Raw genomic sequence first — 14,611 nt, 5'->3', positions numbered from 1 at the left:
CCCCACCATGTCTACTTTGTCTCTCTGTTCCTTCCTTGCGAAGATCTTAGAATTCGTCCAGAGGGGCCAATTAAATGAACCTGAGGCAAGGAGACCACCAGGGCCCTTAACGAGTTGCTCTAAACTCCTCAGTATGAAAGCATGAAAAGGAACTATATAAGTAGATATATAATAGCTTTATTGTTAGGTGCCTATGGCTCTGGTGAGGTGTCACTCTTAAGATGGAGAATAACCACCAATCTTCCGCTAAGTTACAGTAACCCTGAGTTCTTCCTCCTACCAGCAATGCCGTAGCTGATTTCGGATATTTTTCTCCCTACTTCATATCGCAGGTCTTTCACGAAACAAGGTCCGCTATTTCTTCACTGTATCCGCGCACTCGCGCTTCATTGTCTTTCTGGGAGGTATGAAGATTCCTATATGCGTCCAGTCGTGACAGCAAATGAGCCGACTTGATATACCACTACGCGGCAGAGTTTGAGAGTCAATCTGGCTGAGGTCCTTCCTCAAAGAGGTGGCGGGAGTGATGCGGTATTCTTGAAGAACAAGATTTATTTCTACTATAATCATGTCATTACAAAAGTATATCAATCGAGTGCGAGCAGAGCTTCGACTGGGGTCCCTTAGCCCTAGTGCCAGGGGAAGCATGCAGTCCTGCCAGTAACCAACTCACTTTATTGCAACCATGTGTAGAGAGGACTAGCTAAGTGGCCATAGGAGTCCCCTGAGGAGGTTATTCATAAATTACCGCGACCTAATTTGGGATCATTTGCCATGGCTTTATTCTCTCACTAGACCTTTATCCCCGCCTAGAAAATAATCATAAAACCAAACCCCGAGATTTCAATCATCTAACTGAAGTTCTGAACTATGAGATGTTTGGGATGGAAATCTCTTGTATTCATGCATCTAGGGTAACGTACATCCTCTTCTTATCTTTTATGGTTAGTAGTCACTCTAATCCCAGAGTAACAGGTTAGTGACAGCCAGGGGGTTACAATACAGTATAGTGCAATGGAAATGCCACAAATAGGTTTCGCCACTAAATGCTTTTATAAGTTGATTGCTGTGAGCAAAAACGTAGATTATACAGTTACCAATAATAACTATGCTGAGTCTACTCTGTTTTATTTGCTTGATGCTTGGCCATACTCTTCAGGCATGGTCCCTTCAGAATAACTGCTGGTATATTGATAAACTAGCTGTCTCACGGATTGATACCATCTCTGCAGCTGCCACAATCGCCCAACATGGACTACGCACAGCGCATCTTACCAATAACTGCTCAGATATTTTTAGTAGCCAAGGGATTCAAGTGCTAGCTTGCTCAAATGCTGATCCAGGGTAAGAGACACCTAACAAGGACCACGTATCTTGACTGAACAGCACAGGGTCCTCATTACTGTTGCTAATAATGATGTTGCATGGTTCCTTTGCCAGTTTATTTCACAATGTTCTACCCTAAGTTCAACAACATTGCGTGGGAAAATCGATACTGATTTAGGATATTCAATACTTATGACACAGCCTGACTAGGAGAGCTTTAAACTCTGTAGAATGGAGGCTAGAGGAACGGGTTTACCTGTAGTATTTCTGAATGTACTGCTTGCTTAAGCTTTAGTTATTAATAGACACTCGACAACCACATGATGACTCGACCAAAATCATTACAATAGGAAAAGCGTAGCTTACGGATTTTCATGTAGTATCTAAGCGTACTGCTGTTGTCTTACCACCGCCTACTGTCTACCGTTTTGCGTCGGAGAGACGTCTTGACGGACTTACTGGCGCGGTCCCTACCCCTCCCATCCACTACCGGCACATTCGAATTTCGGACCCGACAATATGCGCCCACGCTTGAGATCTGTGAGCGTTCGAGCCGTCACAGTCTAGTCCAAAGTTGAGTACTGTAGCTATCGCAGTCATTTGTCGGTTACTACAAATGATTTCGAAAATGTATACAGTGAGATCTTCTGATCGACACTAAGGGTAATCGGTAGAGTTTAGGACGCTGATAGGGTGCATACACTAACCCTTCTGCCGGCGGTCCCAGTGGGTAGATCTCGACTGCCAATTATTTCCAGACAAAATCTGGGGTCCTCATATGGCTCGTGTGTGTGGATGGTCTTACGAACCCCGTCTCTATTTAACCTCTTATTCTGTTACGGTCATAGTAATGCCACTATAGTTGTGATAGGAACATGTGCCAAAACTGATATAACTCTGGGTCACTGCTCTTGTCATTGGAAACCTAGGAAAGCGCCTTATTTCAAACCACGCTGCTTAATTAATACGCCAGCATTTCTGAAGGTGGTCTTCGGCATTGTCCTTTCTTGCATTGACCAGGTTAAGGCACCGTTGAAGGAAAGCATCAACACCTCGGCTAAGGTCCTCCTCATATATCTTATCGTAAACCCCCGCCTGAGCCAAGAATGCCTCAATGAACTTAGACCAGGTAACCACTACAGTGGTAGATATACTAGTTTCATTCCTGCACCAAAGCTTCTGCTTTATCCTGGCTCAACGGGTCAACCAAAATTGAAGAGCGACGCTCCCATAGATGGCGGATTCCCTCATATATAAAGAGATCAGTGATCGGCAGACGCTGCGGAGAAGACCACCAAGCTAGGCCCCTACTCAGATGCCGGGCGACAGACTGTAAGTATATCAGCGCCTGAAAGGAGGTTTGGGACAGATGGGAGTTGGCAAAACGCGTAAGGTTGCTTTGCGAAGGTTAATGGCAAAGCTGCAAGCCCGCACAAATCCATGCCAGCGCTCATCATGTTAAGGACTGAAGACTGTGGACCCCGTACCGAGCCCAGACCTTATACATGTGGTCAAATTTGTCGATACATATTAGAGTCCACAGAAAATTCCCGCATGCCGAGGTTCGTATATATATTAAACTTCAGGATACTAGACTCCAGCCCTCAACTACCCGAAAATGACCCTAATAAAAAAAGGCGAAAGAGAACAGCAAGCAAACATGAAAGAGGGAAAGGGAACTGAGAAACAATTGGGACCTTGATACTATTTGGATCAGAATGGCCAACCATTGCCTACACAGACGGAAATGGCAAGCAGGACGGGGCGCCGCAACGGTGCCCCCCTCAGGGGCGCGGATCCCGCTGGCTCGGCATCTAGACACGCAGACAGTGTGCGCAAGGAGGCGGACAGTCTCACAATTTCTCAACACACAGAGGTAGCGGTGGATCATCATATTCGCCGATAGCCAAGCTGCGATTCAGGGCTGTCCGCAGCCGTAAGGATCGTCCGGGCAGCGTTACCTACGGCCTGTCGTGCGCCTACTGGATCAGCTCCGGGCTGACTGGTAGCACATATGTATCCAATCGCTCCCAGGCCACGAAGAGACATACGGCAATAAGCGAGCCGATCAACTTGTCAAGGGGGCGGAGATGGAGGTAGCACGGGCCAGGCATTAAGGAGCCGGCGATATACGCTTCGCGGCAATATGCTCTCTCGGCTCTCATTCGAAGAGATGGCATCTATTCTGGGCCTATCACATATATGGCACGGCTTTACGAAAGATCGTCACGGCCCCCAGCCGCGCCGGGCTACGGCTCCATGTGGACCTGCGGCTTGCAGCTAGTTCGGCGGTCATACAGATGTAGTCCGGCAAGGCAAGATCACCCCGGCAGGGTACCAGTGAACTTTGCTTAGTATGACACGCCGCCGAATCCATGAATACCAGACTTCTTGGCCAGTTCCAGAACCTACCATTCACATTTGAGGTCGTACAAGTAGCGAATCCTGACGTGCATTGATGGTCGATTAAGATAATCAAGAAAAAATCCTCATGTAAATGTGCATCCCATACCACAGAAACGTCCAGCATTTTACTTTTGTCACTTCACGCTATACAGGTTTCTACACAATCTGTGAAATCGCTCAAAAGTTGCACTGTACTACAATGCTATTCCCAGGGATGCTCTTCTTGATGGGGCAGTCTTATGATTAATCACGATTTCTAATAGGTTGTGCTTGCGCTTGTCAATCAGTGTAAAGACTGAACGCTACTTTAATAGCTCTGGGATCATCTGGCCTAATGAAAGATATTCTTAAAGAAAGAACCATGATCCAGAACTTATAATTTGACATTGATAGGCTGTTAATCCATTCACTGATCCAATATGTAAGTTCTAGGTTTAGCAACCCGAGCAGCCTTCCTCCATTCATCTGGGGGCCAAAATGTCTCTAACTCTGTCCCTAGATGACTCTTTCTGGCCTTGACAAACCAGTTCAGAGCATTCTGCCAGTTCAAGTCTGACCGCCCACTATGCACGCTAGAGGGTGGTGGACGTGTTGGACGTGTTGGAGGTGTTGTAGGAATTTCAGTTACAAAATAATTCTCGTGTATCTCGCGTATCGCACTATCAAGGGAAGTATTGAGTTCCCATACAGTGTCTGAGGGTAAAGCGGGTACAGCGTCCGGGGGTAAATCTGGAAGTGGTTTGTTCCAGATGGACAGTTGTAAGTTACCTACAAAACTTAGTAAAAACAGAGAAATTTATCGCAATATCTTACTTCAATCCGCCTTTTGGGAGAAGAATAAAATATTCGTAATATGGAGTATGTACATACGTTTGCTATTTCCCTGCTTGCTCATACCACTTATAAGGGGATAGAAAACCTCAAAGCTGCGTTACTCGTTTCCTGAGATGATGGGCACATTAATATGGGACCTGGCTAGGGAAGCAGTTAATGAGATAAAGATAGACCTAAAAGTAGCACTAGCGAGGTGTGCATTTTTTTGCCCATAAGCAATGGCTTTGGAAGGTTCTAAATTTAGCGGTGTTAAACTTACATGGTGCAGTATCTTAGACTTCTTATATAGCGCACAGCCCCACAAATGCAACCATATTTCTATGATGACCAGCAAGTCAACTTGGGCCTAACAAATTTTCCAGCCCCTTGCTTAGTAGAAGTCCGCATCATTTCACTCTGCTAGTTCATGACTAACTATGGTATAGAGCTTCATCTCCTGACTCCAGGCTAAATTCAACAATAGCAAGCAGAGTTGGCGCGCCAGGTACAGTGCTCATTTCTGGCGGATCAAGTCCTGCAACCATTACGCCCTCGAAAAGCACAACTGTATTCTGGTAAGTATGCTTTTTTCCTGCATCTGTGGCTATTAGGTCTGTACAAAATTGGTTCTTGACATGGTCACGGCTTTCCCCGGCTCCCTGCGCATTTCAACATTTTCTGATCTGTTTCACATTGCATTTCTTTTTCCCTTTTTTCCAAAGCAAAGGAGGCCAAGTAAGGGGGGTTATTTTCTTTGATAATTCTGGATTTCTGAAAGCAGTTTGCCAGTTCTCTAAGGATGACATCTTGTCGGTAAATGGTCTCAGCCTCTCAGGTTGACTAAGCTCTTCAGCCACAATATTCAGCTCTTTCACTAGCTATAGACTCATTATCTTTAGTGCCTTCAGTATTTTCTGCCAGTAATAAGGACCCAACTACTGTTTTTAGATTTCAACTTCTCTTCCAGAGTTCCAGAACTAGAAGTTAGAACTTCCAGTTCCCTTAGTATATAAGGGCCTACCTAACATGCTTATAGAATATTAATATTTTTATATGAGATATATGGTAATTATGGTCATTTCAATCTATATGTAAAATATCGATTTGATATCTAGGGGGTTGAATGAGTGAGGGTTGATATCATTTCTAATCCTGATCGTCATCGAAGCCTTCGAAGGTTAATGTGCATACAGTCGGCCCACTTAATTTCTTTGTGATTAATTACACTTAGCATATTTATTTATATAGTCTAAAATTATGGATCTATACTATTTAAGATGTATATTTCAATATAGTTTTATGATTTTTCAGGAAAGCTTTGTAGTAGAGGTAGATTATATAGTTAAACTTTAGGGAGTATATAATATATATACATAATACAGTATACCTAGAATCTAGATGTCAAGGTGCAGGCTCGCAGGCAAGCAGGGGTGGGTTAAAGAGGTAGTTAACACTCAGGCTGGCTACACTAATCCTTATCTAACAGTCCCAGGCTGCAGGTAGGCTGGTACAGGCAGGCTCTATAGACAGGACGTAGCTCAAGGAGCTTCAAACAGGTTGCAGAATTGTGCGGTGAAGATATTCCCAAGATCACGTGATTCCTCCTTAGCGATGCCAACTCCTATCCACAGCAGCACCGTGACACTAGATACCCATTACCCACCGTCCCACCCTTTTTAAAAATTAATAACAAAATAAGAAAAGATATTTGAAAAGTATTAGATATATAGGATTAAATATGAGTATTTAATTATAAGAATACTTAATTATAATAATATAATACTATATAAAATAGGTGGTTAAAGAACTATGGAAATACCTAAAAGGTGTGTAGAGGTAAGGTATAAAGATATATATTTCTAATACTTCTCTTCTTCTACCTACCTTGAACCTTCATAACCAAGCAGTAAGAATAGAATAGATAATAGGCCTTATATACCAGGGCTTTTTAGTATATACGATATAACTTTCTAGTAATCTGTTACAGTCTTTTCTTCCATGCACTTCCCTTTCTAGTTTCCTTGAGGTTATACCCACCTGACATATTCCCCTAAGAGAAGTGGTTTCTTTCCGCTATGAAATCAGTGGCGTGACTTGATTAGTTGCGCAGCTTGGTGTTCCCCTCTTTTAGGCAGCATGAGATGCATATCTCTTGCATGGGTCCTTCAGCTGATGAGTTGTCCTCGTATTCAATTTCAAATCATTGATTACGCTCAACAAGGACTTAGAAGTTTCTTAGGGAGGCTATATGTTAAATAGAATGCTTCATGAAGGATTCTTGAGGGTTCCTCAAGAAACAGTCTTGCCATAATTTGACTTGGTACCTTCTTCCTTACCTGACTGACAGGCCTTCTACCCTGCACAGTAGACACCTTAACATAATCTAGATTCTAGTTTCTACTAACTTACTAAGGAGTAAGCAACTAAGAGTAAGGATAATCCTATAAGAATAAGATATATGATATCATATTCATATAGGCCCATGGCCCCATAGGGTTTAAAACTTTTTAAAAATCTCTAAAATAAAATTAGACCTTTTTAAATTTTAATCTACCTATATCAGTTTTATTCAAGCAAATATATATTTTGGTTGAGTAAAATATACTTAAGCGGTTAAGCCTATGAAAATTTATGATGGTTTTTTAGGACAACGAAGAAAAGTGCATAGAACTGTACATATGTATATATCGTCAATCCGGCGGAGGTATCCTCCTTTCTTAGTGGTCTTCCATTCTTGCTCCCATTCTCTTTGGATCCCGCGGCGGATGAATACCTTCTCCCATGAGAGAAGATGCTGGAAAGGGTGTATCTTATCTGGGCCAGCTGTTTCCTTGGCTAGGCAGTCAGCTGCGTCATTTCCAGTCCCAGAAGTCATTGCAGGCGGAGGGGAATTCTCTGCATCTTTAGCTCCCTTACTGCCCTGATTTATTCCATGAGTTTGCTATCGCTTGTAGTGCTGATATGCTGTTGCTAACTTGCTAAGGATAGTAGCAGGTTTCTGGATGGTAGTTAGAGCGTCTCAATTCCCCTGCATTATTTGATAGAGTAAGCTAATTGTGTAGTATATTGCCATGAGTTCTGCAGCATATACCAGTGCTCTATTAAACTAATACAGACCTGCTAGGAGCCTAGGACTCTATGATGCTCTGATTCTGGTTAAGGGTTGCTGCTATAGCTCCCAGGTAGTTGTGCTGACTGGATGTATCAGATTCAGAGACACTGTAAGGTGGGCTCCGAGGAGGTCTCGGACAGTAAGGATAAGGCTGAAAGCGCTTCGGGGAACCTGTTTCCCTAAGATGGGAAAAGCAGGAGAAGAAGACACAGTACCCGCCCTAGTGGACTACCTCCGATGGCGGGTGGGCACTTTTGCAAAAGAAAATCTCAGAAAGATCTAATAAGAGGATATCCCCCGGACTGAGGCATGGGCCCGGTGGACTGGCCCCTGCTTTGCCGCAGAGAAGACAGAAGTGATCCACTTGACAAGGTCAAAAAAGGAACATGAAGTCGGACAAATTATCTTGAACAGAAAGGTCATTAAACTAAGCAACACAGCAAAGCTCCTGGGCGTTACCTTCAATAAAGAGATGTGATGAATAGAGCATGTACAACAAGCAATCAAATAAGCCACCATCGTCAATATCACACTTGGTGGACTAAGACATCTCCACTCAGAGCAGATAAGACAGCTTGAACAAGCATACATGACACCAATGATGGACTATGCGTTCCAGGGTGTGGCATAACCCCCTTGAGGATAGAACACACCTAAGGCTGCTTAGAACAGTCCAGGGAACAGCATTACTCCGCATCCCCTCTGCTTTCAAAACGGTCTCAACGCCAGCACTTAGAGTAGAATCCCACATGTTGCCAACTTGCCTTCATCTTAAACATTGAGCCCAAATTGTGGTCGCCTGTCTCAGCACACTGCCAGAAGGGCAACCGATACATAGTGTAGTATCACGGGCAAAAATACAGAGTACGCATAAGAATCCTAAACCGCGGTTTCCTCTAGCAGAAATAATGCGGATGAAGAGCCTCAACCATCTCCAAGCTCTAGAAACAATCAATCCAAGGGCACTAGCACCATGGCGAACACCCACCTTCCTGGGAATTAAAATTAAACCAAAACTGAGAGAAAAGTAAAAGATAAAGCATTGAAGCCTCTGCTAGGTAGAGGACATCGGCCCTTCAGGGCTCTCATACTTCTGTATGGATCTTTTGGTCGCATGTATGTTGCTGCCTTCCACACCTGTTCTTACTTAGCCTCATCCAGGAACTGTTTCCAATGTGTGGCATTGGCCTTTTCCACAGTCCTGGTCCATTCCCGGCGTTTTCTGGCGCATGTCCTAGAAAGGAGCCGCAGTTATCAGGTGGGCAGCGCCCAGGGTGGCGCAGCTGTCCTGCATGTTCTACGCGCCCCGTTTACCTTAACCTGTTGGGTTTTAAGCTCCGAGGTAAACAATCGTTTTGAGTATGGTGACGGCTTCTGTGCTGGGACCTCGTGGTTCAAGATTGCAGAGGTAGACTCCACAAGTCTCTCAGTTGCCTCGTCTAGGTCTGAGGTTGAGTGGATCAGGGGTAGTGGACCCATCCTCTCAAGTATTCTATGGCCGACGTTGGACCAGTTGGCTTCATCATATGCTCTCTTTGGTTTTGGACCTACGTTGAGGTCTGGCTGGAGGATCCGTTCAGAGAACGTCCCGCGGTCGTCCGATTCCTAGTGATCGTGTGGTAGAGGTGGCATTCATTGAGCTTCGCTGGGTTGTTAGCTAATCTGAGGTCTAGGGTGGACGCTTTTTCTGGATCGCTCTCAGCGACCAGGTTAGTGTGCCTTGAGGTAGGCACCATTGGAGCTCATGCGTTTGGAAGAAATTGATGAGCTCCTCCGCATAGGTGTGGTAGACTGGCTGATGGTCCATGCTGGGTGATGCTGGTTGACGTCTCCTGCAATAATGAGCCTTGTCACCTTGTCTGTTCCCCAGTGGAATTTTGCCCAATGCTGGCTTGGGTCTCCTCCAGTACCAGTTGGGCAGTGGTCACATCCGGAGGTTAATATATTGCCACTGGTGGGATGTACACTGAGAAGAGGAGATATTACGCCTCAGGGGTCCACACCTTGGCTGCGGTAACATCAGAATGGTTGCAGTGAATCTGGCGATGTGACGGAGTTGAGATCTTTTTATTCACATAGAGAAGGCTTCTGGCTGACTCGTCTGTGTATGTAGGACGGTAGAGCCGCCATGCGCTGTGGCTGACATGCGTGTTATATGCAGTGACTGGTGGCTCTTAGACCAGGATTACATCGATGTTCTGGGTTTGGTGGGTCGTTGTTAAGGGCTTCCACGCCTGCCCTGAATTTCATCATGTTCAACTGTAGTAGACGAAGATTTGTTAAGGTCATTGTGATGAGGAGGTGTTAGGAGGTGATTGACACCTCCGGTCTCCGGCAGGATGTTCTCCATCGCATTCCAGGCACCTTGGCCTCATTTCTTGAGAGCAGTCACAGTATTTGTGTTGATGAGCACGATATCTGCATCTTTCTGTTCTTTGCACGCCAAGCTATGTGGCTGACCTGTTGACAGCGGTGGCGTCTTTTCCGTTCAACCTGGTATGGTTCCACACATGTACCTCTGGCCCACCAGTAGTCCATTGTCAATGATATATTCCGCTGCTTCTGGTGTGTCTAGCCATATGCCTAGTGATGCTGATATTCCTAGGGCTGGTCTTTCTTCTTCAGCCACGCAATGTCTTCGATTTGGAATCCTTTGCTATTGAGGTCATTTTCCTCTGTGATCTTGTCTATTCCATGTTTCTTGTTTCCTTCGACAATGAAGTCTTCGGTCAGTGTGCAGTGGACTACCACGCCAAACTAAGGTTTTACCAGCTTAGGGTCGTTGCCTAGTTCTTGTAACCATTCTGTGTTGTTTTGAGCTTTTTTGGCTGATTGTGTATCCTAAGCAACTTCCTTCCGCAATGCTCCTGCACTTTTCGCTGATATTTGGTCTCCAAGTCCATTGTAGCAAGCTCAACTCTCTGGGTATCTCAGGGGAGTATACATCTATGCCTGCTGCTATCGCAAAGTTGGCAGTACAAAAACAAAATCTGGTTAGTAAGTTGACCATCTGTGTTCTTATGGAAGGATTAATCTCATCTGCTTTTCAAACACCTCAAAATCCTCGCCAGCTTGATCACAAAGTTCGCAGCTTACAGAGAAGCCTGCAGAAAAGGAAGCTTTCAAGCAGTCAAGTCTCTCATATTCAACATCTTGAAAAGGCTGCACAGATGGCAATGAATATGAATCTTCTTCTTCAACAAGAAATAAAGACTCTACGGGCTGAAAATGAGCGAAAAATGAAGAAGAAGGTAAGGAAGCATGCTTCTCTAGGAAATGACCTCTTTTTATCTGTACAAGAAGGTCGTGACCGCATTGAGCAGGTTGGTGAGCGGGTTGATGAGCCTATACCAGCGCCTCGTCAGCGCGCTCCACCACGCTGCAGTGGCTGCTGGGCTATTGGACATACAATACGGAGTTGCCCTAGCAAATAGCTATATATTTATATATTAGATAATTAATTTAATAGCGTTGGTGATTAGAAGGCTTCAAAAATTCAATGATTTTCGCGGCGGTTCGGTGGTATCGGCGGTTCGGTGGTTGATTACGTTAACAGATCAAACTGCAACAAGAGAATTCAGACCCTGGACTTCCTTCTCCCATCAAACACACCACAAGCATGGCTCAGTCTATTGCAGATGATATTAAATCGCTGTCACAGCCATCTACTGACAATACTGTTGATCTAGATGCGTTCTTCAGAGAACAATTTAGTGTCACGTATGATCTCCTGGCTTCCGTTAACGATGCTAAGAAGCCTACGAAGGCTCAAGCATTTTACTTGATGTTTCCCGCCGAGTCCGAAGTAGTGCAGCAAGAGTACGAACTTATGCACGAATTTCTGAAGAGGCACAATGCTGTGACCTATTCGAGTCGACTTCCGGAAGATTGGGAGAGATTTGCACGTACAATACAGAAGGGAGTTGTCTTGGTCAGTCGGGAAGCAACATAAACTAATTCCAACAGCTGCGCTGACTTAATGAAGGCTCATCAAAGCTTTATGAATTACCATGCCCTACCTTACTTCAAGGAACTGATCCAGCGAAACGTCAGCTTCTGGAGCCTTTCTTTAACTAGGCCACTGCAACACGCTGACCACTCCTCGCATTTTCAACGCATATTCCCTCATGGCGGTGTCATTCTAATTACAGAAGACTTCGTGCTTAGGGACCCAGAGGCCACGCTCGTCATCCTGGCGTGGCTAAAGGATTGGATAAGGCAGAAATTCCAGGGGAGCTGGAAGGTCATGTTCCGTCCAAATATCCTGGACTGGCTCCTGAAGCAACCTGAACCTAAGGATCCGTTGAGACAGGGAATGTAAGTCGCTTATCTAACCCTATGGCTTTTCCCCTTCTAATCCGATACCTCAGATGGTTGAGCATGTATGCTCTGATCGTTCAATTAAACACTGGCGTGGTAGGCGATGAGCACCACGAAGATCCTGTGATTTCACTCGACGCCATCCCGCTCTATGGGTCTCGCACTGAAGACGATGATGCAAGTATACCGAAAGGGCTCACACAGGAGCAAAGGAATACCGACCACCTTGCAGAGTTTTTTGCCGGTTGGGCGATAGTAAACAACCACAGGTTCAGACGGTTCATCATGCTCACGGCAGTGCAACCTCTACCGAGATGGTTAGCCTGGGAACATGTTGAGATCAGATATGGTGCAAAAAAAATCTATGAGCACCTTCGAGGTTGATTACAAGACATACTGGGACAAAGTGAAGCCTAGGCTAGGCAAACTAGGTCTATCGTCAGAGGCGAAATCCCAAAATCAGAATCCCGCCTATACCCCTCGGACCCCTGGAGCGAATGGTCCTTCAGCCGATGGGTTGGATGTCTCGAGGCTCGGCGGCTTTCCTCACGGTTCTTTGAGGCTGAAATACCCTCAACCGTACCAATGAACTGTAATGCTTTGCTTATGCTTTATACCGAGAAGGACTGGTTTCATCATCATGGTTTTATGCCCTTTGGTTCAAGGGGCGTTTGTCGCATCAGATACCCGTGTACTAGCATCATACAAAGTTTTACATCAAAAATCAAGAGAAGAATAGTAACTGTGATCAGAAGGACAATAAGAGGTTCAGCTTTTGGTCACTTGCCATATTGAACGGATTCCCGAATATTACTTAATCAGCTCACCAGCTATCGTCCATTCTGTAATGATAATACGCCAAGGATAGAAATACTGGATCTTACGGAGGCCTTCACACGCATCGCTTGATGTATATCTAGCTCTGCATTGACAGCACCTCAGTCATCTGGGCATTAGAGGTGACGCCCCAGCCACCCTTAGAGCGGGCCTTCGTCAACGTCCAGGCCACCATGGATCGACACGACATCCAGCTCAGATGGCCCCCTGACACATGGGGATCAAGGCAATGAGGCCGCCGACTCCCTTGAAAACCAAGGGGCGCTCTGCGACCCTGTGGACCAGGGACCTGAGTCCCTTTTGACTGTCAGCAGCGTACGCTGGGTGTGCTGAGAGTTCTGGGATGATGCCGGCGCAGAATACTGGGTGGGGACTTCCAGCAAGCTCTCCAGATGCTATCGACAATGAAACTGCAGCAGTACCTACAGGCCCAAGCCTCTGCTGGAGCTGGACCTGCACCATCCAGTTCTCCACAGATGGCTTGGCCGGAGGTCCTCCCATGGGGACTATGATTGGTACCACCGCCGGTTCTGCCACAATAATACTAAGCTCACCGGCTCCTGCGGACGCAATAAAAGCCTTAGTACCTTGCCTTTTGCGTAAAGGCTCAGCGCAGCCACTGATAGTGGCTCTGTTGCTGCCGGCCCCTGGGCGGGAGAGAGGAGGTAATCTGATACCTCTAGTCCCTCAAGCCCATGGTGTTTGCTGATCTCCTCAGGACCGCGGATTTACTCCAAAATCTTCAGTTGATGATGCCCTCCCTCTCTCCATCTTTCTTTTGTTGGCTCCGGCGTTGATATCCCTCCGCACCGTTTAGCCCCATTAGCCCATAGAGAGCTTACTCTCTGCTGCCTCTCCGCCCCTTTTGTCGCTCTCCTGCATTTCGGAAAGTCCGTCAGTCAACTAGCCACAACGACCTGGTTTTGCTTGATGTCTTCTACGGTTGCACATCATAATTTCATAGCTTAACACGTCCCTATACTCCATCAGAGGTCTCAGGAGTGCAGGCTTCGCCTGTCTTCCGCCGGACGTTAATAGATACAACAACAACAACAACAACAACAACAACAACAACAACAACAACAACAACAACAACAACAACAACAACAACAACAACAACAACAACAACAACAACAACAACAACAACAACAATAACAACAACAACAACAACAACAACAACAACCTACATTTTCAGAAGAATAGGCCCCATTATTTTTCCGTCCCTACTAAGGGGATGCCGGATGGTGTTCTAACACTATGTAGGCGGACGACATAGGGTGCAACGCACAGGCACAAGGCACAAGGCTTGGGGAAATACAGGGCCCAAATGCAAAACCAGGAGCCGAGTTCTGTGCGTTCATATTAAGCATTTCAGCGCAGTTGATATATAGAGGATTATCCTCATCCCTTTCATGTTCAACACTACACTGCCAACTAATCAAAAAACTACTACAACTATGTCAGCGCTCCAGGATTATGAACAGGTCCTGTCTGATTTTGAAACTATATGCCAGGAGATCTCAAGAGAGTCTAAATCCCCTTCGAGTTTTGAAGATACATCCATTACGAGGCAACTTAAAATTGCAATTGGTATGTAGGACCTTAACCCTCACTTCCCAGCGTAGGCTAATGGTATTAGGGAATTTTGCTATTGAAATCTTAGCCATCCCAGAGGCAGGCTGGACTTGACTGAGGACTGTGAAGCAAGATATAAGGGCTGTACTGGTACAGTTAGACAGGCTGTACGAACTCCGCCATCATCACCATGACCATGGATGGAAGCTCTCCTCTGACAAG

At 45.5% G+C, this 14,611-nt stretch overlaps 1 protein-coding gene across 1 annotated transcript, besides 5 other annotated features; it reads left to right on the top strand.

Moving 5' to 3' along the window:
* Positions 1-6,292: 6,292 nt before the first annotated feature.
* Positions 6,293-6,322: a microsatellite.
* A 1,561-nt stretch (positions 6,323-7,883) lies between these two features.
* Positions 7,884-8,270: a mobile genetic element.
* Positions 8,271-8,277: 7 nt separating this feature from the next.
* Positions 8,278-8,493: a mobile genetic element.
* Positions 8,494-11,276: 2,783 nt separating this feature from the next.
* On the top strand, positions 11,277-12,566 carry NFIA_024290 (uncharacterized protein; the record flags this gene model as incomplete). Its single annotated transcript, XM_001263946.1, has 4 exons — positions 11,277-11,588; positions 11,643-11,974; positions 12,028-12,232; positions 12,300-12,566. The coding sequence occupies 4 exons, from the start codon at positions 11,277-11,279 to the stop codon at positions 12,564-12,566; spliced, it is 1,116 nt and encodes a 371-aa protein (XP_001263947.1).
* Positions 12,567-13,854: 1,288 nt separating this feature from the next.
* Positions 13,855-13,997: a microsatellite.
* Positions 13,856-13,997: a microsatellite.
* Positions 13,998-14,611: the final 614 nt, after the last annotated feature.

Source organism: Aspergillus fischeri, genomic scaffold, assembly GCF_000149645.3.
Source record: "Aspergillus fischeri NRRL 181 1099437636251 genomic scaffold, whole genome shotgun sequence".
NCBI classification, from domain to species: Eukaryota; Fungi; Ascomycota; class Eurotiomycetes; order Eurotiales; family Aspergillaceae; genus Aspergillus; species Aspergillus fischeri.
This window is presented reverse-complemented; position numbering and strand designations above follow the sequence as displayed.